The sequence below is a fragment of the Tachysurus vachellii genome, chromosome 11 (assembly GCF_030014155.1).
Source record: "Tachysurus vachellii isolate PV-2020 chromosome 11, HZAU_Pvac_v1, whole genome shotgun sequence".
Lineage (NCBI taxonomy): Eukaryota > Metazoa > Chordata > Actinopteri > Siluriformes > Bagridae > Tachysurus > Tachysurus vachellii.
Genome location: NC_083470.1, coordinates 13,123,805 through 13,150,329, shown reverse-complemented (window position 1 = coordinate 13,150,329; position 26,525 = coordinate 13,123,805). Strand labels below are relative to the sequence as shown.

At 37.9% G+C, this 26,525-nt stretch overlaps 1 protein-coding gene across 3 annotated transcripts in view; it reads left to right on the top strand.

Annotated features, from left to right (window-relative positions):
• The window catches only part of grid2 (glutamate receptor, ionotropic, delta 2), a 411,138-nt gene that overhangs the window by 321,144 nt on the left and 63,469 nt on the right, over positions 1-26,525 (top strand). For all 3 annotated transcript variants that reach the window (XR_009649218.1, XM_060882146.1, XM_060882147.1), the window contains exons 10-11: positions 7,473-7,670; positions 13,134-13,446. Coding sequence is in view for 2 of the 3 variants with exons in the window: in XM_060882146.1 (XP_060738129.1) it covers positions 7,473-7,670; positions 13,134-13,446 (511 nt within the window). In the remaining variant the exon portion in view is untranslated. The remainder of the gene's footprint in view (positions 1-7,472; positions 7,671-13,133; positions 13,447-26,525) is intronic.

The following is a 26,525-nucleotide window of genomic DNA, read 5'->3' as shown; positions in this document are numbered from 1 at the left end:
AAACAGAATACAGTAGCCCAGTACACTGGACTACATAAAGTGTAGATATATTCCTGTGAGAGATGAGTGCAAAACTATAGAATAATATACAAGACAGTGCACATAAAATAAGCAGGTCAACTATGCTTGAACTAGTACAAACAGTTGTCTGAAAGCAATGAAAATGGGGAATAGCAAGATCGAGTGAGAGAAAGCACTAAAAAAACATTTCTCATTGTGCCACAGCTGTATTATTTTTGTATTATTGCAGTGATGGGTGTACAGTGGTGGACCTTGAGAAGGTTTTAATTAACACAGGTATGTGTTGGGAGGCAGGAATTTGTTGCATATAGTAACTGCTTCAAAGAAGTTGTTGCTGGTGGTGGTAGCACGGATGCTCATGTACCTTGTGCTTGATGGCTGGAGGGGTTGAAGGGGTCATAAACATCACTTCTGGATGCAACGGTTGTGGTTAGAGACATTGATGGTGAGAAGAGAGATCAAGATCATCTCAGCTGTTATCACAATGCTCTGCAGGGTTCTCGTGGTCTGAGAATGTATTGTTTCCGTATCAGGCAGTGAGACACCTCTGCTGATTTGCTCGATGTGTCAATCCAGGTTGAAAAAGTCACCATGGTGATTGTGAAGTTGCTACAGTAGCTACTGTTATGAGACTCTACTTGGTGCTGAAGAATGAAGCATTCGAAAACTAGGGCTACAGAAAGCTGTGTGACTTCGACAGCACAGCTAGTGAACGGCCTAATGTGTAAAATATAATAATATAATAAATTAACAAATAAAAAGTGCTTCAGACATTTTTTGATCAAGTTTTTTATTATTAAGTTTAAGAAACTGTACTTTTGTAAGATTTTAATTAAATAAAAAATATATATTCAGGGAATACTTCATTTTTCTGCATTAAAAATATATAATATTGAGATTCACATCGTATTGTATTGTATCAAATTAGAATCCTTTAGTACTGTACTTTTTGTCTTAGCACACGTTAGAAGAAGTTGCCAAAAGAAGGCAAGCAGTTTTAGGGCACTAATAAAATATCCCTGGTTCTTGTTTATATGTGATTTTTGGTCATACAAATTTTCTTTTAGATTTGTGTCAATAGAAAATTTGTTAAAATATGTTCATGTTTAATTGTCCGTAGTGTGTGATTGCGTGAGTGAATGAGAGTGTGTGTGTGGCCTGAGATGGGTTGGCACTCCGTCCAGGATGTATCCTGCCTTGATGCCCGATGACGCCTGAGATAGGCACAGGCTCCCCGTGACCCGAGGTAGTTCGGATAAGCGGTAGAAAATGAGTGAGAGAGATGTTCATGTTTAATATATTTGTAGGCTTTTCCTGTTAACACTACACTTCCCAGAGTCCTTCATGTTTTTCTGCTATGAAATTGTAACTAATTAAGGTTTTTAATAGCTATGTATCTAGTTGATTGACGGGTGTCTGGACAAATCAAGTGTAAGCCGCAGGAAAAAGAATTGTTGGAGTTCTTGAAGACGGTGAAACAAAGGAGTTTACTCAGTTTTGATAACTTTCAGAGACTACAAATTTTGGTGTTTTGGTCCAGAGTTTCTAGCTGATTATTGAGCTCCACTAAACGGTACTGTAAGGTTAGACTGAGCAGTGCCTGTTGTCTTCATCCCAGTTATCCAGTGAATGTGTTCATGGATTGCACGGTTGTACGATTACATTACGGATATGTTTCTGTTTATTTTATTTCCAGTAGAAATTTAATATTGAAGCCGTCACTTGTGCACCAACGAATTGGGCCCCATTGTTGTTACAAGCGCTTGCACCATTTGAGTGCGAAACTATTACCGTTTGACTAAACTGTATTTTTATAAGGCCTATTAAAGTTTATTGGTTTTAATTCACATGCTTTGCGTTGGTGTACAATATCTGGTATAATTAGCTCTATAATGATTTTAATTTGTTTTTTTTTTTATTACTTATTTTCTAATCAACCTCCTCATCAATACACAATTGTCAGACTGTATATTTATAATCACAGCCTCCAGTGTCACCCAAATGAGGATGAGGTTCTTTCTCTTCCATATAAGGGAGTTTTTCCGTGCCTCAGTCACCTCAGGCTTGCTCACTGCGGATAAATACAAACACATTTTTAAATATGAGTTTAATATTAGGGGGGCACAGTGGCTTAGTGGTTAGCACATTCGCCTCACACCTCCAGGGTTGGGGATTTGATTCCTGCCTTGTGTGTGTGGAGTTTGCATGTTCTCCCCGTGCCTCGGGGGTTTCCTCCGGGTACTCCGGTTTCCTCCCCCGGTCCAAAGACATGCATGGTAGGTAGATTGGCATCTCTGAAAAATTGTCCGTAGTGTGTGATTGCGTGAGTGAATGAGAGTGTGTGTGTGCACTGCGATGGGTTGGCACTCCGTCCAGGGTGTATCCTGCCTTAATGCCCCATGACGCCTAGCACAGGCTCCCCGTGACCCGAGGTAGTTCGGATAAGCGGTAGAAGATGAGTGAGTGAGTGAGTGAGTGAGTGAGCGAGTGAGTTTAATATTAATCTTGAACTTTTGTATAATATTAAATATTTAATATTATGTTCTATAAAGCTGCTTTGAGACAATGTCCATTGTTAAAAGCGCTATACAAATAAATTTGAATTGAATTGAAGTATGTCATAACCATCATCTCTATCAACAGCGATTGATCCAGGTTTTTCTTTTGGGAGACAGGTGATTGAAGCGCTCAGTATCCTTGTACCCAGTGGTGCTCACTTGTTTTTCAGAGAGAGCCAAGAAGGGGTTTTCAGTGTGAAGTAAAAAAAAAGCTTATTATATTTATAACCAAATATGTACCAAATATTGTTGAACATAATATTAATATGAAATCAATGCTGGCTTCCAAATGTTATTCAAAAAAATGTTATTACTGGTAATCAAATTTGAATTATGTCTTTAGTGTAATTAAAGTAATAATAAATAGTACAAATCGGACATGAGAATGTTTTCCCAAGAAAGTCCCAAGAACACCATGCTGAAAAGTGCTCCAAATAATACTCTACTGTGGTTTCTTGTTGAGTTCAGTAGTGGACGTTTTTCTGTTTCTTTTTTCTGTTTTTCTGTTATACGGAGTTCTTTCCTAAACTGAAATCTTAATCTGTTTCACTTATCGCTAAAGACTTTTGCTTTTAGGGTCATTTCACTTTCACCAGACTGATTACTTCCAGGTTTAATTCAGATAAAGGGAATTTTATCGTTTTCGGATCTCCTTGCAGCCCCTTACTTTTGATCGTTACGGTTATGTCATAGATAGAATGATTCGATAGCATGTCCTGTAAGTTCCTGAGCACTTTTTAATGTCTTCCAGTGTGGTTTTGACAGCATTCTAGGCATATTGCTTATGAGCAATGAGCATTTGACAGTAATGTACTGTAAGAGGAGCAAAGTTGATTAAAGTTCAGCCTGTAAGCTGTCACGTCTTCTACTTCTAGACTGTGTGATTCATCCCTCTTTCCTTTATTCTCATCTACTGTAGCACTAATCACCCAAATGCCTTTGGCTGAAAAGCAAAGTAATTGATTTCATTGAAGCTTCAATGAAAGATTCAAATGATCAATCTCTAGGCTTAAATCTTAAACCAGGAAGACTGCTTTCTTTAACAGAAGGCATCGTCATGCATGTGCACTCTGCAGGAACATAAAGCCAAAGAAAGAATGCTTTAGATGCACTAATTAAGTTGAATTGAACTCCTGATCTAGAGTATACTGTTAAAGCATAGAAAAAAAAAGCTTGTAATGTTAATTATTTGTGATTTAACACAGGTAAAAATAAACCGTGCTTATTTGTCCAGCACAGCTTTGATTGGCAGTTGTCTGCTCTATAAGAGTTGTTTATGAAGAGACTTTTTTTTATGGATTTACACTTCATTAAGCATCATATCTCCACAGATTGTAGTTAGTGCAGTGTTTAAACACTGATTGCAGGGATCTGTAAAGCATTGTAAAGCAGTGTGCTGGAAACTCAGCGGCAGAGATCTTTCTACGCTATTATTATAATACTAGATCAATATGCTTCATCTCGGTATGCAGATAAACTGGAAAGATGGGGGCATGGAGGCTTCGTGGTTTTTGCTTTTGCTTCACATCTCCAGGGTTAGGGGTTCGATTTCCGCTTCTGCCGTGTGTGTGTGTGTGTGTCGAGTTTGCACGTTCTCTGAAGTTTTGGAGGATGGATGGATGGTTGGATGAACTGGAAAGAGCTATTTTCCTTCTATAACAGAGAGCTACAAATATGAATTGATGAATTTAAATTTGTCAGTTACAAGCTTGGTGAGAACCGTTCTTCAATTCCATGCTCATATATTATATTTAGATTTAACCAGATCAAAAAATAACAACCATAATTGGGGGAAAAAACTCAGCCTCCCAAAATATAGTAAGTGACAAGGGAAATATAGTCAGCTTAAGCTGATAAACTCCCAGAGAAAGTTTTTAGTTTCTTTGTTGGGTTATTTTGTTGTTTTTTTTTTTGTTTTTTTTTTTTTAAATTGTGTGACCTTTACAATTCCTCCAGAGCCATCACAACAGACTGTGACAATGTTTGCAGACCTTTTTTCACTCAGCTCTTATTTGTTCCAAATCACATCATCCCATGTCTTCAGAATAACTGGTGTGGGTTGGTTTGTGTAAATCCTCAGAGATCGTGTACCTCCGTCTGTCTAGCTGGGTCAGTCGCTGCAGATGGTCTTCGTGAAAGACGCAGTTACTCAGAGCCTTTTCAATCTATACTCTTACTCATCAGTGACCGCTCCTTTTGCTCCTGAAGCCCTTGCACATTTATTGCATTCTTGTTATGCTGCATCTGTTTTGAAGGCCAAAATGTCTCCCCAATCCTCATGTTGATTTTTCAAACATTTTGATATTTTGGACTGCTAACAAGACTTGATCAATGGAAAATAGCTGCAAAAACCAGCTGCTTTCATCTCTGCTTTTGTCGCATGACCTTTATCCTTTAGCCCTGCAGTACAGAACTCATGTTCTTCAGCATGATTTCCAAAAGATTCTTAAAATTAATATTTTTGCAAATACTGTACAGCCACACAAATCTGCACTTTATGTTTATACTTTTCTTGCCTTTTGTATTTTAGATCCTTTATATTACAAATCTTTTACATTTTTCTTTTTCTACTTTCATTCTGTTTACATGTAAGTTTTTTTTATGTTGCTGATCAGTTGTAAAACGCTTTTCCGTCTATGTTGTCCTCTGGACCAGTAAAATGTAAACATGACTTAAATTTGATTATGAATGATACAGTGGTGTTGTGGTTGGCACTAATAATTGCCTCACATCTCCAGGATTGGGGGATTGATTCTCACTTCTGCTCGGTGTGTGGTGTTTGCATGTTCTCTCTGTGCTTCCTCCTCCAGTCCAAAGACCTGTAGGCTGATTGGCATCTTTTAATTGCCTGTAGTATGTGAATGAGTGCGCGATTGTGCCATGCAGAGGCTTGGCACCCTGTTCAGGATGTCGCCTACCCCACTTTTGCCCTGAGTTTCCTGCAATAGACTCCAGGCTCATTGCAACCGTGTGTAGGATAAGTACAGAAAATTGAAGGATGAATTTGATTACATTTTTTTGCTTAGGTCAATGACACAGTCCATTAGATGACTCATTGTTGCTGTCACACTATGAATGGTATGCGTTTGTATGCTTCCCAAATCAACTCAGATTACCGAGATACATTGGACCCTATACGCAGACGCCCACTTCCAATCAGATCACTCAGGATGTGAACAGGGCCTCAGAGATTGCTGGATTGATTGTCTTATTTGAATCAGTTTTGTTTACATGGCTATTTCTTAGTGTTGAAATTGAAACCATCATCGTTATTTTTCTGACACAAGACACATTTACCATGCATCCACAAAATGATTCAATATATCTGCGTTCTTTTGCCATATGTTTATTTAATGTTAAAATGTGATTAAGTTCAAATTGTTGTAAGTTGTCGAAAGTGGAGCTGCAGTGCTCATGACAACCTGTACAAGTACCAGTACAAACCTCCCATAAAAAAGGTTTTCTATAACCTTTTCACATTTATAATTATTACACTATAATTTTTTTTCCATCTCCATGTTTTCTGAGAATTTTGATCTAGGCCACAGTATCCAGAAGCTGCTCTCCAGCACAACAAAAGCCATATGGACTTATTTGGTTACATCACTGCTCATTGAAAGTGACATGAAGCTCATAAAGCTACATCACATGTGATGTGACATTAAAGCATGATTACATACTGCAACATTTCCTTACAGTATGTATCAAACGAAAAACAAAGAGCCTTTATCTAAACAATTTGTAGTGCTTTTGTTTTGATTGCTTTGCTTTTTAATGTTCTGATTAAGTGTGTGTGTGTGTGTGTGTGTGTGTGTGTGTGTGTGTGTGTGTGTGTCAGTTCTGGACATCTGGGACAATTATTCTGTTCTGTGTATAACGTTAGTTGTAACTTTTACGAAGATAGACACACAGGTTTTATGATATTTATGATTATGCTGTTTAATGTCATAGGTTCTTGTGGATTCTGTTATGTCGTGCTGTGTCTGGGTCCTGGTTTGGTAGTGACATACAGTATATACTGTACACGTCAATCAATCAATTGGGGTCAGAAAACAAAGTCAGGCATTATACAATGTCCCTGGAGCAGAGAGGGTTAAGGGCCTTGCTCAAAGGCCAAACAGTGGCAGCTTGGTGGTTCTGGGGCTTGAACCCTCACCTTCTGCTTAGTGATCCAGAGACTGTGACATGTAACTTATGGAACATTCATGTTTGAAAATACATGTTTATCAGACCAATTTCAGTTTAACTGGACATCATAATTAAACAAAATCTTGGAATTATAAACAGTCCATACTGTGGTTTATGATCTCCTAATGATAGTGGTATAATGCATATTTTATTTTTCTGTTGAACCACTCAAGAGCCATAATTATAATACCTTAGCAAGGTTAATGCAAATATACATTTTAGCATTATTCATGGTTTTATTTATATATTTTTGGTAATTCCATTAAACACTGTTTTAGTGTGAATTCTCTCACATTTGGGTGTAATTAACAGGAGTGTGGGCGTAAAGAACTTTTCTAAAACAGTGTAAGTTTAAAGAAAGAAATTGAAGTAAGTGATTAGAAAGAGTAAAGTAAAACAAGCTAAATGCAAAAAAAAAAATCTGAAGAAACTGACCAATGTGTGAAGTGAACAAGAGTATAGTGACATAAGCTATAAAAGCACATCCAAGCAAGATAATCATAAATGTAAAGCATGAATCTACTAAACATCGTAAATCATGATAAGAAGAGTAATTTTAATATGAGATCTAAAGCATAATTATGCTTCAATATAAAGATAGGGCTGGATGGTAGACAAGAGAAGATCAGAAATCAAGGAAGACAGAACATTGGACTTTTTGTTCATTTTATAATTTAAATGTTTTGATTTTGTTTTTTTTTGCAGGAGGAGCCATTTGTCATGGTATCCGAGAACGTGTTGGGGAAGCCCAAAAAGTATCAAGGGTTCGCCATTGACGTTTTGGATGCTCTGTCTAATTACCTCGGCTTCAAGTACGAAATCTATTTGGCTCCTGATCACAAATACGGCAGCCAACAAGCCGACGGAAGCTGGAATGGTCTAATTGGAGAACTGGTGTTCAAGGTAAGCCATTTGCTCAGAAAGTCAATCTAACAGGTGGAAAACATTTCCCTGCTAGAGGTAACAAAGCCTTGTGACTCCAGAAAACTGGCACAGATTCCCTGAATGTGGATGAAATGTTGAGCTGAAATGTTTTCTACAGGCCAGTAAACAAAAAGGTAAAATTATTTCAGCAGTCAGAGGTCATCTGAGCATTTTCAGGGCCATTACCCAGCACTGCATGCTGCTTTTCATTTAGAACTGTTGATAGTATCTCTTCAGTGCCACTCTCCACTCTCTGCTGTCACTATGGCAAGCCTGCTTCTCAACCGGACAGCCAGAAAACATATCAAAATTTCCAACGAGCACACGGATTTGTGACGTATAAAATTGGTGTAATTTGATGAAATTTTGTAAAGTGCTTTTAACAGTGGACATTGTCTCAAAGCAACTGTACAGAAATATATAAATTCAGGATATTTTATTATCGGTAATAAACAAGCCAGAGGCAACAGAAGAGCCAGAGGCAACCTTCATGAGACACGAAGAAGCCTTGAGAGGAACCAGACTCTAAAAGAAACCCATCCTCATCTGGGTGACACCAGATAGTGGGATTATAAATCATTTCCCTTCTATAACTGTATACTCCATGGTCAAAAAAGCACAATTCTGTAACCAGAGAATTCTTGAGCTAGAGTCTCCAATATTGCACATTTGATGGCGTTGGCCGGTAAAAATTCATGTTGAATCTATAATGAATTTAGAAATCACACTCATACTGTATATTGCACAGAAGCTCCTGGTTGGATGGACATTATTTAATCCCACTATCTGGTGTCACCCAGATGAGGATGGGTTCCCTTTAGAGTAAAATAAATAAAGGTTTTTCTTTGCCACCATTGTCACTCGCTTGCTCATTAGGGATAAATATAAATAAATCTTTGTCATTTTTATTCTGAATTTCTATACTCTCTATATCCATTGTAAAAAACACTATACAGCTAGAAAATGAATTAATTGAATTAAAATTCACCATGAAGTCTTTTTCGTTATCAAGTTATCAGCTGGTCACTGATGGAGCCTTAAGTGCAAAACCGTTGCACTTCCAGTCCTAAAGCAATCATAGCAATTGTAGTCCTAAGCCTTTCTAACAAAAGTGTTCACTTAATTCACTCAAGCCTTAGCATTTTGCTGTTTTTTTTCTCAAGCTTAAACTAGTAATTTGGCTTGCTTTTTGGTTACATTGTTTGCTGTATGTCAATAGGGTGAGAGATACGTGAAGGGTTTCGGTGAACAATCCCTAGAGTACAAGACAGTATTCATTTCCTTACATCAGAGGAAGTGTCCAGAAAACAGGTTGCTGGTTTATCAAGTTGCTATTATAGTTTATCCTCATAATGTTCTCTCCATTTTTGCATGGCTTCCCTTCCCTTTTAGTTCTTCAGTCTTTTCCTATAGTCTAAAAACATTCCAAGAGGTGTATCGGCTGTGCTAAATTGCCTAGAGGTGTAGATGAGTGTGGGGAAGGTTTGTGTGTGTGTGTTGCAATGTCTTGCAGTGTCTTTTCATCCCGGGTGAATTCTCACATCCTCCACCTGGTGTTTCTGGGATAAGCTTCAGATTCCACTGAGACACCGACCAGGATAAAGTATTTACTGTAGAGGAATTAATTAATTTTTATTATTCAACAATTGCAGCATGAAAACTGACCTGCTTCTTTCACTTCATAAAAACTATTGCGAATACTCAAACTTAATGTACTGTATAATACAAAAGACCTTTGGCTGGAATACTTGTTGATGCAGCTAGTCAACGTTATGCCTACAACAAACATCCGACCTTAACCTCAGTAACCCAAAGGAAGTAGAATGAAAGCTGTGGATAGTAGCACTTAGAAACCATGAGTTGCCACGTACAGTTTTGCGCTTAATTTTCCATCTGTGAACAAATAACTTCAGTGAGATAGACTTCATGACAGCAATAAAATGAATACATTTACTGGTAATTGCAGTTATTGACCATATAGCGGTCCTTCCCGGATTTTGCACTTTGGCGATCACAGAAATGAAAATGACAGCAAATCTTCTGCAGATCTAGGCAAAGACATTCAGCAGTCAACCAAAAAAAACTCGGTTTGATTCACATGCGCTCGGCTAAATACAAAAAGAATTGGACTGCTGCTGAGTGGTCCAAAGTCATGTTCTCTGATGAAAGTAAATTTTGCATTTCCTTTGGAAATCAGGGTCCCAGAGTCTGAAGGAAGAGAGGAGAGGCACACAATCCACGTTGCTTGAGGTCCAGTGTAAAGTTTCCACAGTCAGTGATGGTTTGGCGTGCCATGTCATCTGCTGGTGTTGGTCCACTGTGTTTTCTGAGGTCCAAGGTCAACGCAGCCGTATACCAGGAAGTTTTAGGGCACTTCATGCTTCCTGCTGCTGACCAAATTTATGGAGATGCAGATTTCATTTTCCAACAGGACTTGGCACCTGCACACAGTGCCAAAGCTAGCAGTACCTGGTTTAAGGACCATGGGATCCCTGTTCTTAATTGGCCAGCAAACTCACCTGACCTTAACCCCATAGAAAATCTATGGGATATTGTGAAGAGGAAGATGCGATATGCCAGACCCAACAATGCAGAAGAGCTGAAGGCCACTATCAGAGCAAACTGGGCTCTCATAACACCTGAGCAGTGCCACAGACTGATCGACTCCATGCCATGCCACATTGCTGCAGTAATTCAGGCAAAAGGAGCCCTAACTAAGTATTGAGTGCTGTACATGCTCATACTTTCAGTTGGCCCAGATTTCTAAAAATCCTTTCTTTGTATTGGTCTTAAGTAATATTCTAATTTTCTGAGATACTGAATTTGGGATTTTCCTTAGTTGTCAGTTATAAGCATCAAAAAAAAAAGAAATAAACATTTGAAATATATCAGTCTGTGTGTAATGAATAAATATAATATACAAGTTTCACTTTTTGAATGGAATTAGTGAAATAAATCAACTTTATAACGATATTCTATATGACCAGCACCTGTATATATAGGGATTAGCTTCAGGACAAAACTGTGTCTCAAATCTCTGTGGGTAAATTTGGTCTTAATCAATACATAAAACATAAAATATATAAATCATCTCTCTCTGTCTGTCTCTGTCTGTCTGTCTGTCTCTCTCTCTCTCTCTCTCTCTCTCTCTCTCTCTCTTTCTCTCTCTCTCTCTCTCTCTCTCTCTCTCTCTTTCTCTGTTTCTCTCTTTGTCTGTCTCTCTGTCTCACTTTCTGTCTCAATCACACACACACACACACACACACACACACACACACACACACACACACACACACACACACACACACACACACACACACACACACAGAGAGAGTCATATTTTGATATTTCTTTTTGCTAGGCAAGCTTAGAACCTCAAATCTTCAAACAGCTTTAATATCCCTAAAAGTGACCGTTTCTGGCTGTTTAAGCGTTTAGCTCTCCTATCAGACCATGAAATTAGCAAGTTTAGTCAGCTGTGATTTAATTGTCGGTAGAAGGATAGAAATCATCAGCTCGCACAGTTTATCGTAAGTGAGTATTCTTTCTGTTTGTTTGTTTTTTTTCTTCTTAACATAAGTTTGAGAAAGCAGTTTGTCAGTGATATGTTTGGGCCAATTTAAAAAATCATTATGAAGCACGGACCAGATGTGTTCAGATGTGCTTAGTGAGCTCAGGAGAAATGCGTGCAGTATTTCAGTCTTGCATGCAGTGTGATAAAATGGCTATCATTATGACAGATGCAGTGCAGAGAAAGTTTCAGTAAAAGTGTCGTTCATCTCTCTCAGTTTGGAAAACTAGTCAAATGAGATGCCATAATGTGAGAACGACAAAATATTATCTAGTGCTGAAATAATGTATACCGATAAATGACTATTTTCATTCTGGCAATATTGCTACATAGTGCTTGTGCATCATGTAGCAGTGTTGTTTTGCCTCAGGTTTAATGGATTTGCACAATCAAGTGTATGAAATTCTTCAAGGCCAATGTTTACATAAAGAAACAAAAAGTCTATTTACAATGCTATTTTTTTTTGTGTGTGTGTGAGTGTATGTTCAAATTTCATCTCTACACAGCGTATTAGAGAACTGATTTAGGCAGTGGCTCTAGTGCTACAAGACAGGTATTATTAAAAGCACAGGAAGTGGACAGGACTACAACCCTGTGCATACACTGAGGTCATCCGTCTCTTCCTTTCCTCTCACGATGGCCATTCTGGCTAATAAGAGTCAGCCAGGTGAGGCTCAACACTGGCTCACTGATGATGAAAATGGACATTCATACAGCCACACGTGGCTAATGATTCTTGACAGAGCCTCTTCCTCAGCCCTATAGACTCTGCTCTTCCTGTCTGCCTGCCTGCTTGACAACACAGAATGTTCTTGAACTGGGGGAAAAAAAAAAGAAAAAAGAAATAGGATGCTGATTTGCGTCTGAGCACTGTAGATGCAATTTCCATTCCGCAGCAGCCAATATAGCCTCTAGCTAAAATATATGCTCCTGTGGTTGTTTGTTTGCTTCTCAATCTGATATTGAGTTATTTATTGTGGTGAAGAAAAATAAGTCTTATGCCTTGCCACTTCTTTTGATGTGACATGATGGAAATTGAAATGATTATAATCATAACAGTGAGCAGTATGTAGTGTGTAAGTATTTTCTAGTATGCATTCTCTCTCACTTTTTCTATGCTTGTGTCTGTGTGTATATATATATATATGCACGCACATATACAATATATATTATTCTATCATTATTATTATTATTCTTGTTATTATTATTGTAATTAGGTATTGTTACAATTTATAGCAAATTAAAAGTTTTAATAAACAATCCATTATTAATTGTGTACAAATGTTTAACATACACTGATCAGCCATAACATTAACATTAATGACTGACAGCTAAAGAGAATAACATGAATGTTAGGCAGCATGTAAGCAGTCACTTCTAGAAGTTGTGTCGGAAGCAGGAAAAATGGGCAAGCATTAGAATCTGAGTGACTTTGACAAGACCCAAATATTGGCAGCTAGACCACTGAGGAGGTGAGGTGTTCCCAGTATGCAGTGATTACTACCTACCAAAGTGCTCCAAGGAAGGACAACCTTTGAACCAGCAACAGGGATCATTGATGCATGTGTGCAGTGAAGGTTATCCCGTCCGGTCAGGTCCTACAGGAGTAGCACAAATTGCTCAATTTAATACTAGCTATGATGGCAAGGTGCTGTATTAGTGGCACAAAGTTGACCCACACAATATCAGGTGGTTTTAATGTTATAAGTTTTAATGTAATGTTTAATTTAGTCGGCATAGATGTCATATTTGTATGTATTTGTGGACAGGCTGTATATACAAATTGTTCAATTTACTGGAGAGGTTATGGATTTTATTTTTTGTATTTCTGTGCTGTGTGCATAAACCAGCATGTGTTCATGCTTCTTTAGAGAGCAGACGTGGGGATCTCCGCGCTGACCATCACGCCGGAGCGAGAGAGTGTAGTGGACTTCACAACACGCTACATGGACTACTCAGTGGGTGTGCTGCTGAAGAAAGCTGAGCGCACAGTGGACATGTTTGCCTGCTTGGCGCCTTTTGACCTGTCGCTCTGGGCGTGCATTGCTGGCACGGTGCTCCTCGTAGGCACGCTGGTGTACCTGCTCAACTGGCTCAACCCGCCACGTCTGCCCATGGGATCCATGTCCTCTACCACTCTCTATAACTCCATGTGGTTTGTCTACGGCTCCTTCGTGCAGCAGGGTGAGTGGGCTGGTTCAGTCTGAGCCAAACTATTATGAACTGGGCACCATTTTAGGGTCGGTTCCATAATTGTTGACTTTCCTCCTAAAGTCTGATGGGTTGCTTGATTCTGATTTTCAAAATATTTGTTCTAAGGAAAGCTGGATAAGGAAAGTATAGCAAAGAATGTCACAGCATTCATGTCAGAAGGATATTAGGTAAATATTTCTAAGAAACTCAAATATGCGCTAATTCTGAAGCTTATTAGCTTAATCATTTTTTAAGCAGAATAACATGCAAATTTGCAAAACTTGTTTCTGAAATCCATTAAAAACACCCTTTCCATTCCCCACTCAACAGGCCATTTAGAAGTAATTCATTTGAGAAGTTTTTCCCCCAACAAACTGCTAGCTGTGATGCTTGGTGCTGTTGTCTTTAGAGGTGTTTAAGTGATGGATTGTCAGCCCACATTTTCACTGCGTACTGTAAAGATGTTCTAGCTGCCTGTCTCTTGTGTATTCACAACAGCTGGGTTCATTCAATAAATGCAAACTAGAGAACCAGGGAAAAAGGAAATGTTTGTTGTGAAAAATATAAGGCAGCAGGAAATGCCTGGTAATGGGGAAGTAAAAAATAAGCTAGAGGCTGGTGTACTGCCAAAGCAAAGAAGAAACAGCATGCACTGTTAGCCTTATTGTTGCATCTAATTATTCATTAAAATATTTTCAGATGCTGAGGAGCAGGAGGCTTTAATTTGCAAAACAAACATGGACAGCTTCTCTGAAAAATCAGTAAATTGTCTAGTTTCATCAGCTAATGATTATAATGACGATGATGATATATGCTAATTGCTCTCTTATATCCATAGCTATCCGTCTTCGACTTGTAATTTTCGTCTATTTTCAAAACGCAGTCACTTTGACAAATGCGGTTCATTAATGCATCTGTGAACTTAAGTCAAAACAGCGATGCAATTTGTTCAGGCTTTGAGAAACTTCTAAATGTCACTGATTGCGGCCAATCGTACATGATGCCAAAAGACTGGTTAATGCGCAAACAGCCGTGAGAACGCATGCACATACAGTACAGATCGCTTTATATGTGCCTGTAGTGTTTTCAGCAACTACTGATCTCCCTGAGCTTTTCACATCTGGAGGGTAGAGAATTGATTTTGTATTTGGATGTGCTCTGAAACAGTTCAGATGAGAAATAGCGGTGATGACCAAGATTTTGCGTTTGGTACAGCACTGTCACAGCAAAGAAATGGAACATAAATGTATTCATGACTTGTGTCTCTATTTCTCCATCATCTTTTTTTTTTTTCTTTTTTTTTTTTCTTTTTATTAACAGAGCTCCAGACAAATAAGTCTCTCTCTCTCTCTCTCTCTCTCTCTCTCTCTCTCTCTCTCGGAAATGAGTGTGGGGAGCAAAATACGTGGCTGGAATGATGTCACTTTATATTGGCTACATCACACATCTCACCTACACTGCTGTTATCTCTTTTTATTCTCATTTCTTTAGTCTTTTAAACATCTTCCCAGATCAGTGCTTCAGCCACACATGAAATTTAATGTTTGAGTTCATGGTTTAGTTCATCACATTTTGTTAAACGTGTTTGTTTGAGTTTTTTTATTAGCACTTACATGACCACAGGAAAGCTAGACTGTACTTTTACAGCAGGGGTCTGTAATCGTGGCCACAAAAGGGCAGGTGTGGCTTTTATTCACACCAGGCAGGAGGCAGACCTGTTTCTCCTTGTTTAATCAGTTCATCTTGGGCACTAATCAGCTATCGAGTGTCCCTCTTATTTGGCCGAGATGAAAGCATGCAGCCACACCAGGCCTTCGTGGACAAGAATGAAAGCCCCTGTTTCACACATTACACAAATACTTGATTTTTCATGTTTCTTGAAGTTTCTCATTTACTTTGGCTTGTGGCTAAATGAATTATTAACATGCGTACAAAGCAAAACCTCCACATACACTCTTCATATCCATTCCGACACAGTAAGATTTTATTTCACAGTAGATACGTTCACATGAAACCAAATAGTCTGTTAGTAAATTGGATTAACAGCTGAATCGGATCAGAAAGCTTTCATGTAAACGTCTCAATTGATCAGATTAAACTCACCGAAATTTGATTGGCTTGAAATTGTCTATTGTCTAATGCTTATTGTCTCGTCTCAATACGATTCAAAAATAGCTCGCAGTGGTCTTACAGTATGTTTAAACAGATTTTTTTTCGAAATAAATTTAATGAACATGTAAATGAACATTTGAATCAGATTGTAGTGTTGGGCTACATGTAAACACTACATCAAAAATCTGTAATAGGACTCAGTTCATTCGTATGGAAGGGGCTTTTTACACCTGCTCACTTCATGCGTTTTCTGTGATCGGATAGCTATCCGATCGTAAAAAGACCAGGTCTAAATGCCCTCCGATCGTTCAAAAAACTTCAGGAGGTGGTCACATTTCAGATGAAACTGGACAGGTGTAAATGAATGTGGTTGTTCAAGCATAAGTATGTAATTGGGGAAGTGTTGATCCCCATACGCTTTATAACCTCAGAGTACCCACAACGCTTTGCTCACATTTGATGCTCTTTAGCCACTTTTTAGACATACAGAGGGTGCAGATGAAGTGTGGAAAAATAACTCAATGGAATAATTGTTATAGTGAAATAAATTATATAGTATAAATTATATAAGGAATAAAGAGTGGAAAAAACTGAATCTGCTACAGTGACGGTGTGTGTAACTAGGCAACAGCACTGTCTACCGTTACACAATGTGTAGTATGCTCCAGTACTAATAATACTCTTTTGCTACACACTCAAACGCTTGAAGATTTTCTTTGCAAAATAATTATATACTTTTACTGCATAGTATAGCTATGCCAGTTGGAAGTCAGCAATTGTCACATTCACCTGATTTCTATTCACACACACCTGAACACAATCGACTCCACTCACTATATAAGTACTACAGATCCACACGCATATTGTGAAGTAATGCCTGTAAAGTGTCTACTTTAACTTACCAAGATTTTATCTCTTTTTTTTCTTTTGGTTTCAACTTTCTTTGCATCTTTATTTGTACTTGTCATGGAAGTTCTGAGGTTTGAGAGATTTAAAGTATAAAGTATCACACTGGTGGACACGGGCAAGAGTAAAAAAGGTTTCACAATTTATTGTGTTCAGCTGCGCAGCAGGACCCAACACTCTGCATATAGCATGAGAGATGAAGGGCCCCAATCATTGATTACATCAAGATTTTATAGACAGAACTCAAGTAAAGAAGATATGTAAAAGCAAAACATCATCAATCATTGGCTCAAAATCACTGCATGCTCATCTCCTGATCAAGTTAATCTGGGCCGGGCCAAGGTCTGCTAGAAGGCCTACTAGAAGATTTACTGGACGTTGTTTATGCCTAATTCCTGACAACTCGTCTCCAGTCCCTACTGCCCTTGTCATAATCTTAAGAAAACAACCGATGACAATGTCAATCTCTGGTCACTACAGATACAAGGTAAAAGCATAGAAGGACAAGGCCTTTTAAACATCTTTAGATTAGAAATTTCCACCACATACGTTTGAATTTTGACCAAGTATTACTGTTTCCTGCTCGCCTGAGCGTTGATTATTTTGGGATATTGAACGCTGCTTTGGAATTGTTTGCCCATGTCACAAACGTGCGGGGTAAAAACGGACCCAAACGCAGGACAGCTTAACAAAAACAGGGATTTATTAACTTAAACACAAAACAGGACCAAACAAGACGAAGACAACAGCAGACAAGGACAACAGAGGATTCCGCGCTGCACAAGGCAACGCGGCTCAACTAAATAGTACAAATAATTATTCAGACATAAGGGACAGGTGTGCAGAGGCGGGGAGGGAAAGACAAGGGCGGGGCAGACACGTGAACAAGAAACATAAACAAAAGGCACGTGGCCAAAGTCCGGGCAGAGTCCTGACAGCCTACCCCTGTAATAAAACCTCAAATTGCATTTGCATCTATCTTCACCTTCATAAATCATGGCACATAAAGATATGGTAAGTTAAAGGCAAACTAAATATGATTAGAAATGTAGAAAAAGACCTTTTAAAAAATAGCCTTTTTAGTTTTATTTTTTGCAAAAACATTGTAGATCCATTCGATTGTAAGGGCATCTCTCATGAAGTGTCCATTTCAGTTCACTCCACAGATTTGTACTTGAATTCAGGTCTGGTTCGGGCTAGCTCACTCACTAATATACTTTTGGTCATTCCCTATGTCATTTGGATGTATGCTTTGGGTCACTGTCATGCTAAAGGGTACAATTTTCCTTTTCATCTTCAGCCTACTAGCAGACACCTAAAGATTTTCCACTAAAATTGGTATTTGTAGCTATTTCCAATTCCCTCTGCTTTATCAAATGCCCCAAATGTGGCTGAAAAAAAGCAGCCCTAAAGCTGGTTGCTGCCACCACCATGCTGTCCCATGGGCATAGTGATGTTTTGGTGATGTGATGTATACTAAACATTCCTCTGGAATTATGGAATTATTGTACATTTTGGAATTGGACTCATGAAACCATAACACATTTTGCCACATGGTTTTTGGTGATTTAGATGAGCTTGGATGTTATTTGTGAGAAATGGCCTCATAGCCCAGACATGTCAAGAAGATGAGATTGTCACATGTAGAGACAGAAAATCCTGCAGCTTCTTCAATGTTGCTGTAGGTCTCATGGCAGCCGGTGTGTCTTGTCCTTTTCTAGAATTTGGAGGGATGTCATGTTGGTGGTGATGTCACTGTTGTGGACCATTTCCTCCATTTGTTTATTTATTTATTTATTTATTTATTTTTTGATGATGGTCTTTACAGTACAGCTAATGTTTTGGTAATTTGGGAATTCTTTTGTACCAATTTTCTGATTAATCAGCATATATGCCATGCCTGCTTTGTTAGCTCATTATGGACCATGCCTTGCCAAGAGAATCATGCCAAGAAAATCATACAGAAGCAGTTGAATTTTATTTGCCATTAATCAGTATAATTTATTCAATCATGACATCATTGTCATTGATAAAAGCTGTATGACAATTACTTTTCAGCACAAGACTAAATGGTTTATACACCCCCAATTATAAAAGTCTGTTCATTCAACGTATTGTATCTTTTATCTTGCCATTTTTTGCCAATATTTTTTTTGTTATTCACTTAATTTTTATTTGTTATAATTTCACATTGAATGTGTTAAAGGTTTTGATATGATTGATCTTGGTTGAACCTCTATATATCACAAAAACCTGCCATTTTAACAGTGGTGTATAGAATTTTTTATAAAAATTGATGCATTGTAGATGCTCTTATGTACATGCGTCCAGCATTAGAGGAGAAAATACGTGTAGTACTGTATATCTGTGGCTGACTGAATCCGAAGTCAATTGAATATTTAATGGGGGGAGAGAGAGAGAGAGAGAGAGAGAGAGAGAGAGAGAGAGATGGGAGGGTAATTAAGACTGTCAGTGGAATGTGATAAGTGCTTGAGAGCATGAAGGTCAGACTGGTACATAGCTTATATTCTTTTCTGTGAAACACTTGTGACACACTCAGCCAGGGCACAAACCTGGACACATGTGTTTTGCTCATCATGTTTTGCACCTACAGCTGCATACATTGTACTCATAACACACACTGAGAATGCTAATTTAGTGAGTGTGTTGTGGGAGAATTACAACAAAAATTATGTGAATGATGTCTCATGTAGTATGCTGCTGGTGCAATGAATAATGCGTCTGACTCCGGACTGGAAGAGTCTAGGCTCGACTCCTAGTTGGCTCAGCTTAGCTCACATGGGGCAAGATGACTTATCGGTTAGCTTGTTTGCCTCACACCGCCAGGGCTGATTTGATTCCCATCTGCACCCTGTGTGTGCATGTTCTGTTCACAAACGGTTTCTTGGGTACTCTGGTTTCCAGAATACCCAAGAAACAATACTTTCAGGAGAGTGGAACCTGCCACGCATGCAGAATTACACATAGCGCATAGTATAACATGCTGATTAAAGGCAGTGAGACGTGTTGGGAAACTGTTTAATATACGACATTAATGTAAAGTAAGTGTGCATAATTTTTATATGTCGAATAAAACTTTTAACAGGCTTATGTTGAATGCTATCATCAATGGATTAGCAAATATCTCAAAAACCCAGCTCTATAAAAACCGGAAAATTGCCTTTTAAAAAAGTTTCTTTGAAAATCTTGTTTCAGTATACCATGAGTGTAAAGGACAGGACATGTCAGATTACTGAGGGTCATGTGGATAAGCTTTATTAACAATTTCAGAACAAAATAAAAAAAATAAAAAAATAAAACAGGTAAAGGCCAATAGATGAATGTTAATTGAAAAGAGCAAGACCAAATCAGTGATCCAAATGGTCTGGCACATGATAAAGCAATGAACCATGGGCTTATATATTAAAGTAATGTGAAAGAGGATTTCTTAGTATTCAGGGGAGCAAGAGCACTACTGACCTGGAGGTCTAATGTCCTGGGTATATGATGTTTTCAGATAAAAATAATATCTCCAGGCTCCCATTTGGTTATATTTATTTGAGCACACAATCTCTGCTTCTTAAGAGACTTCCAGGTTTGGTTATCAAGCTGCGGGTGAATTGACTCCGTCCTTTTCACCTCTCTGTAGAGATGGTAGATGACAAACTCAAAAAAGGAACAATGTGTAATACTTCTGAGTTCAAAAAAAGTGTTAGAGAGTCAGCTTGCATGTTTTGTGGCATCTCGCTAATACACATTTTTCTATTTCTCTTCCCGTTTCTCTGTCTGGTTTGCTATCACATACGCAAAGCATGAGCGCATTAAGTGCACATCCACAGGTCTCTCTAAGTCCTTTCATCTCCACTTTCTAGTACTGCTCTTCTCCATTCCTTCCTTTCATCCTGCTCTTCAATGTGCTCCACATCATTCCTTTCTTCCTCCATCATATTTTATAATGTGCAAAAGCATAACATCCTTCTCTCTTTTGACACTCTAGGTGTCTGCCCTACTCTTTTTTTCCTCCCCAGCATTATTCTTCACACTCTATTTTGTATTGCGTCACTTTTTTAATGGTTTTGAAGAAGGCTCTTTTCTTCTGACATTTAACGCAAAATTTAAAAGACAGTCCAAATCTGGTGATGTTTGTCCTTCTGGCCCTTCCGCTTATCGCTGACAGATAGAGATCCCGGTGTAGAGGATTCTGAATGAGAATTTTCTCTGTCCACTATAAGCTTTAATCTTTTCAGGCCCTGGCCAAACACAGCAACACCCACTCTGAGGTTTGTACAAAAAAAACAGTAACGTTTATAAGGCAACAAAACACAAGAATTTCCATTCTATTTAATCAGTGTGAGAATCCCACTACAGTCCAAAACCTGTGTTCATGCAGTTCAACTCATAATTTCAGCTGACCATGTGGGCCTGGATAGCTTCCCAGCAGCCATTGCAAATTCACTGACCTTACTGACACAGGTGCTGGCCACCAAGGATGAGAGTGGTGGCTGCAGACTGGAACGAGCCAATTGCTTTCACCTGTCACAACATGCGCTGGAAAAAGCAAGCTGATATTTGTCTCCTCGAATTGAAAAGGAAACCACATGAAAAAAACATTGTATAAAGAATCATAATTATGGGTAATTCCTGGAAAAAAAGACCCTATTATCAAAGGATAAGGTTAGTGTTTCTATCCTGACATGTTATCCTCGTCTCTTTAGAAAGAGACCGGAATCGTATTATCACACCGACACACAGCCAATGGTCTTAATATCCTAAATGCTTCTTTGTTGCCATAGTAACCTACCATTAGACCTGTTGCTCATTAGTGCTTTCTATAGTTTCTATAAACTTCAACATCTGCAGCACTTTGTATTGTTAATTATAAAACTTTGATATTCTTTAGCATTATGGTATCTAGTGTTAGGGGGATATGGTAGCTTAGTGGTTATGGTGTTGGACTTCCAATTGGAATGTTGCGACTTTAAATCCCGGGTCCCTGAGCAAGGCCCTTAAACCTCAATTGCTCTGTTGTATAAAATGAGATGAATGTAAGTCGCTATGGATAAGGTAATGAATTAAATTACATAAATGTAATTTAACGTGGGGGGCACGGTGGCTTAGTGGTTAGCACGTTCGCCTCACACCTCCAGGGTTGGGGGTTCGATTCCCGCCTCTGCCTTGTGTGTGTGGAGTTTGCATGTTCTCCCCGTGCCTCGGGGGTTTCCTCCGGGTACTCCGGTTTCCTCCCCCGGTCCAAAGACATGCATGGTAGGTTGATTGGCATCTCTGGAAAATTGTCCGTAGTGTGTGATTGCGTGAGTGAATGAGAGTGTGTGTGTGTGCCCTGTGATGGGTTGGCACTCCGTCCAGGGTGTATCCTGCCTTGATGCCCGATGACGCCTGAAATACTGTAGGCACAGGCTCCCCGTGACCCGAGGTAGTTCGGATAAGCGGTAGAAGATGAGTGAGTGAGTGAGTGAGTGAGTGAGTGAGTGAGTAATTTAACGTATCTAATATAGAACTGAATGAAATAAAATGCTGAAATCTTAAATCTGATTGGTCAGAAGGTGATGGTTAAATTTCTATAACAGCGTGGCTCTGACAGTAGTGGCTGCCGGCTGCAAGACAAATCGCAGCTATGTAATCATTTGCTTGTTCATTATCATTTCTACAGTTGCAACTTACTCTCAGGGACTTGTTGATGTTAGACGCTCAGTTATACAAAGTGTTATTTAACACAGAAAAACATAGCTGAAGGTTTCTCTAAGGAGATCATTATTTAACATGAAGATTTATTTAACATTCTCTTGCTCAAGGGGGATAGGAAACAAAGAGAAATGATGGTATTTTTTTTCATGGACTAAAGCATTCTGTTTATTAGGATGGACTTCACCTCCTTATATATTGCTGATAATCTTGTATTTTTAATCTGTTAATCTATTAGTTTGATTATTTTATAAATATAATAAATACTCTATAAAACGCCTTGTTATTATTTCTAGCATTTCAGTCAAATGCAATGCATGATGCTCCTTTGGAAACAAAAATATGATTTTAAAGTTATTTATTTATTTTTAATAATGTTGACTGCTCTGCTAGCCTATGTAACCCCTACTGATCTGTTTATCAACTCTACTTGGTCAAAGAAAATCCAGTAATTGTAAGCTGATTCAAATCGCTTCATTAATTTTGTTGACACTGCTACTTCTGATCAATGCAAATGCATTAAAAACACAGGACATTCATTATTACTAGAATGCACAAAAGCAAAACTAAAAGAAAGCCAGTGTAGAGACAACTGTTTTTTTTTTTTGTGACATGAGTTCTTTTTCAAAGTGGGAAGATGGCTGTCTCATTCATTTGAAACCATGTTCAGATAGTTCTAACTCATTAAGCTGTCATATAAACTGCTGACATTTTGCCCAAAGTAGCATGAGATAATTTCTTTCTAATGGGTCAGGTAAGATCAATTTAAAAATAGGCATAAATTTGCTATACAGTTATAAAGGTAGGACAAGTAAATATCATAAGGTATGGACCCTACATTTTACTGGCCTTTATAGACCTGCATTTGTGACCATAATGAGAAGCGGCGGAAATTCAATTTCTATTCAGTCATGTGCCTCACTTTATTAGTGGCCAGGCTAACTTACATGTTACATGTAGAACTTCTGCATAACAAGTTGTTCCAGCTATCAACAGTCATTTACCTTTATCAGCTTCTGTCTAAATCTAAAAAGACAACAAATCCAGCTTGTCTATCAAAACATGAAACCTGTTCCAAAGTAGTCTATTTCATAAATGGTTAACTTCTCCTTATGTGCATCTGCACCATAACAACAGTTTTTTAGTTTAATCTGTGTGGTTTTTTTGCACTATCATTGCCATGAACCTCATAATGAGTTCGCAGTTGTGACGTTATAGATACTTAATCACCTTCTGACCAAACAGATCTGAGAGTGCAACAATAGTCTAAAACCGGCATAATGTTTCTTTTAAATGGACAAGCTCTATATGTTGTTTTTTTAACAAAATGAAAAATGTGTAATTGAAAAAATGCCTGTAAGCAAAATAAACCACTCTAGAACATGATGTTATATTACATGCTCTAATATTTACAGTGTAGCTAGATGTACATGACGACAACTTGATAAACAGCTTTCTTTCTATAAAATACAGTAGTTAAGACAAAGATGGCATTTACTTAATCATCAGATTAACGTCACTTCCTATCTTTAATGGACAGTTCAGTGACATTTAATTGACAATTAATCAGCTAGATAATTAGTCGATCAAAATTGGACAATCCAAATAGCGTTATCTTTACAAAGTGTTGCATTGTGCTTATTAGATTTTAATGACTCATTCACATGTTCTCATATTCTGCTGGGTAGCACTTAATTAGTAGCCTCCCAACAAGCACTTAACATGGTTATGGCCCACTTAATTCAATTAAACACTGGTGTAGTTATGCTATTTCTCTTCATTTCATATCTGCCCTGCACTCATACGAAGCAAAATTTTATTATTCCAAATATCTTTTCACATCCTTAATATGGCTATTGGGTTTAATGCTTTTTGTAAGTCTGAGTGATAAACGAGTATTGTTAACATGTTTATAAACCCCAAGGGACTTCAGAAAGAAGCTGAATCGAATGCTGTAGTGGAAAAATAACAATGCGTTTCTAACAGTCATAACATGTAAAGCAACACATCTTTTTATGTGCAGAGCTTTGGCCTTTGTATGCAGTATTATCTACAGCTGATGATAGTCATATAATCTCGAGTTAGGCAGCTTTACAACTGGCGTCATGCCACATTGATCAGCGTCTCAACAGACCTGGAATGGTTGGTAGCGCTTTATTTGAAGGTTATCTACACTGAGCTTTCAGAACACAATAAAACATTGTTGCATAAATCACTAACACTTCATTTTGTTAGTCCACTTTAGAAACTATTTATAGACCAACATGTCAAAGCACGTTTATGTATATGGCATTAAACCTTTCAGAGTCTAGATGAATTTTGAAAGACAACCCAACTAAAGCAAACAATTAATTATGAATATATAGTAAATCGATTATCAAATCAATAAAGACACAAACAACAATCCAATTAAATAGAAAATAAATATTTAAACAAGTATTTTCTGGAACAAATATTTAAAACATTTTTTTTCTTTAATATATATAATATTTTTGAGTATTTAAAAAAAATATAAAAATTGTATATTTGTAAAATTGAATATTCTCTATGGGTACAGATTGTTTACGGCTATGGCCAAAAGTTTTGAGAATGAAACAAATATTAATTTGCACAATGTCTGCTGCTTCCGTGTTTTTAGATTAGTTACAATGAAGTTACAATGTTATACTGAAGTATAATTACAAGTATTTCATAAGTGTCAAAGGTTTTTATTGACAATTGTGTTAAGTTTATGCAAAGAGTCCATATTTGCAGTGTTGACACTTCTTTTCCAAGACCTTTGCAATATCTTGGAAATATATAAATATATTGCCCTAGTACACTAGATAGAAAGATAAAAAAGAGTTGAGAGTGACAAACTTTATAATATTGTAACAGTTTGAGCTTTCTACTTCAGGATAACCTTGTGTAAAAATGTATTAACAATTTAGAAATTTAGACTCCCATCATTGATTGGGAGTCCTAAGCATTCTGTCACTTCACGGCCACTTCACGGGCCTTCTCCTATGGTATCTTAGAGACTGCGGTCATTTTGCGGTGCTGGACTTGATAATGATGTAAAACATTTTTCTTTCAAGTATTGAATTTTCATTTTACCCACCTATTCATGAATCAGTAGATTCAATTACACCTAAGTTTTAACACATCCCAGTTTCCGCAAACTAGGTGCATACGTGTGCCAAAATGATTCAGAAATCATAGAAAAACTCTAAAACACTATCATTACAATATTCCTTGTTCCATGTATTTTCCGGCTATCCAAAAAGGTTATGAAAACAAAATTATGTTTTGCTGCTTAGAGATATTCAAACAAAAATTGTGTGTTATCAAAAGAAAATCACACTTGTTATCTTTGGGGCCAATTCAAACCCTAGATTGAAAATAAATCTGAAAAATATTTAGAAAAAGCATTGAAACATAATATTCCAGTGACCATTGTTCAGATGAAGTATGTACAAATAGATCATATTTACACCCAACCACCTCCATCAAGGTGCTATCGTTGGGACTACAGTGCCGCAAGATACTAAAGCTGTGGCCGAATTGCTTGGTATGTATTGGTCAAAAGGGGCATCTCACTCACCAAACAAACAAGACATTCATTAAGAGTAACACTGGGCCTGGGCTCTAAAGCCGGGGCAATTGTTCAACCCACCACCCAAACAGTCTTAATAGCTGTAAGTTGATCATGTTACCTTTTATGTCCTCTTGTCTTGCTGTGATCAAACTGTATGACAGTCATTTCAAAACATTTTAAATGTACTCCTATGTAGACATAGTGGCAGGGAAAACTGTGAGCAAATTGTGGCAGTTAGGTAAAAGGGCTACAACAATTGAGGTGTAAAAAATGGACAAATTACACTTGTCCTTTAAATAAAAAATACACAAATTCCTTTAATCTAGATAGACACAAGATATAAGATTTATTATTATTTTTTTTTGTAAATACATCTGAAAAAAGTTCTCTCATTTTCTCATTTTCTACCGCTCTACTTTGGGTCACGGGGAGCCTGTGATCAGGCTTGATCGGGCATCAAGGCAGGATACACCCTGGACGGAGTGCCAACCCATCGCAGGGCACCCACATACTCTCATTCACTCACACAATCACACACTAGGGACAATTTTCCAGAGATGCCAATCAACCTACCATGCATGTCTTTGGACCAGGGGAGGAAACCCCCGAGGCATGGGGAGAACATGCAAAATCCACACACAAGACGGGAATCGAACCCCCAACCCTGGAGGTGTGAGGCGAACCTGCTAACCACTAAGCCACCATGCCCAACCGAAAAAAGTTTATATCCTATTTTTCCTACAGTTCTCGTGTAATTAGTAAAAGTAAATGG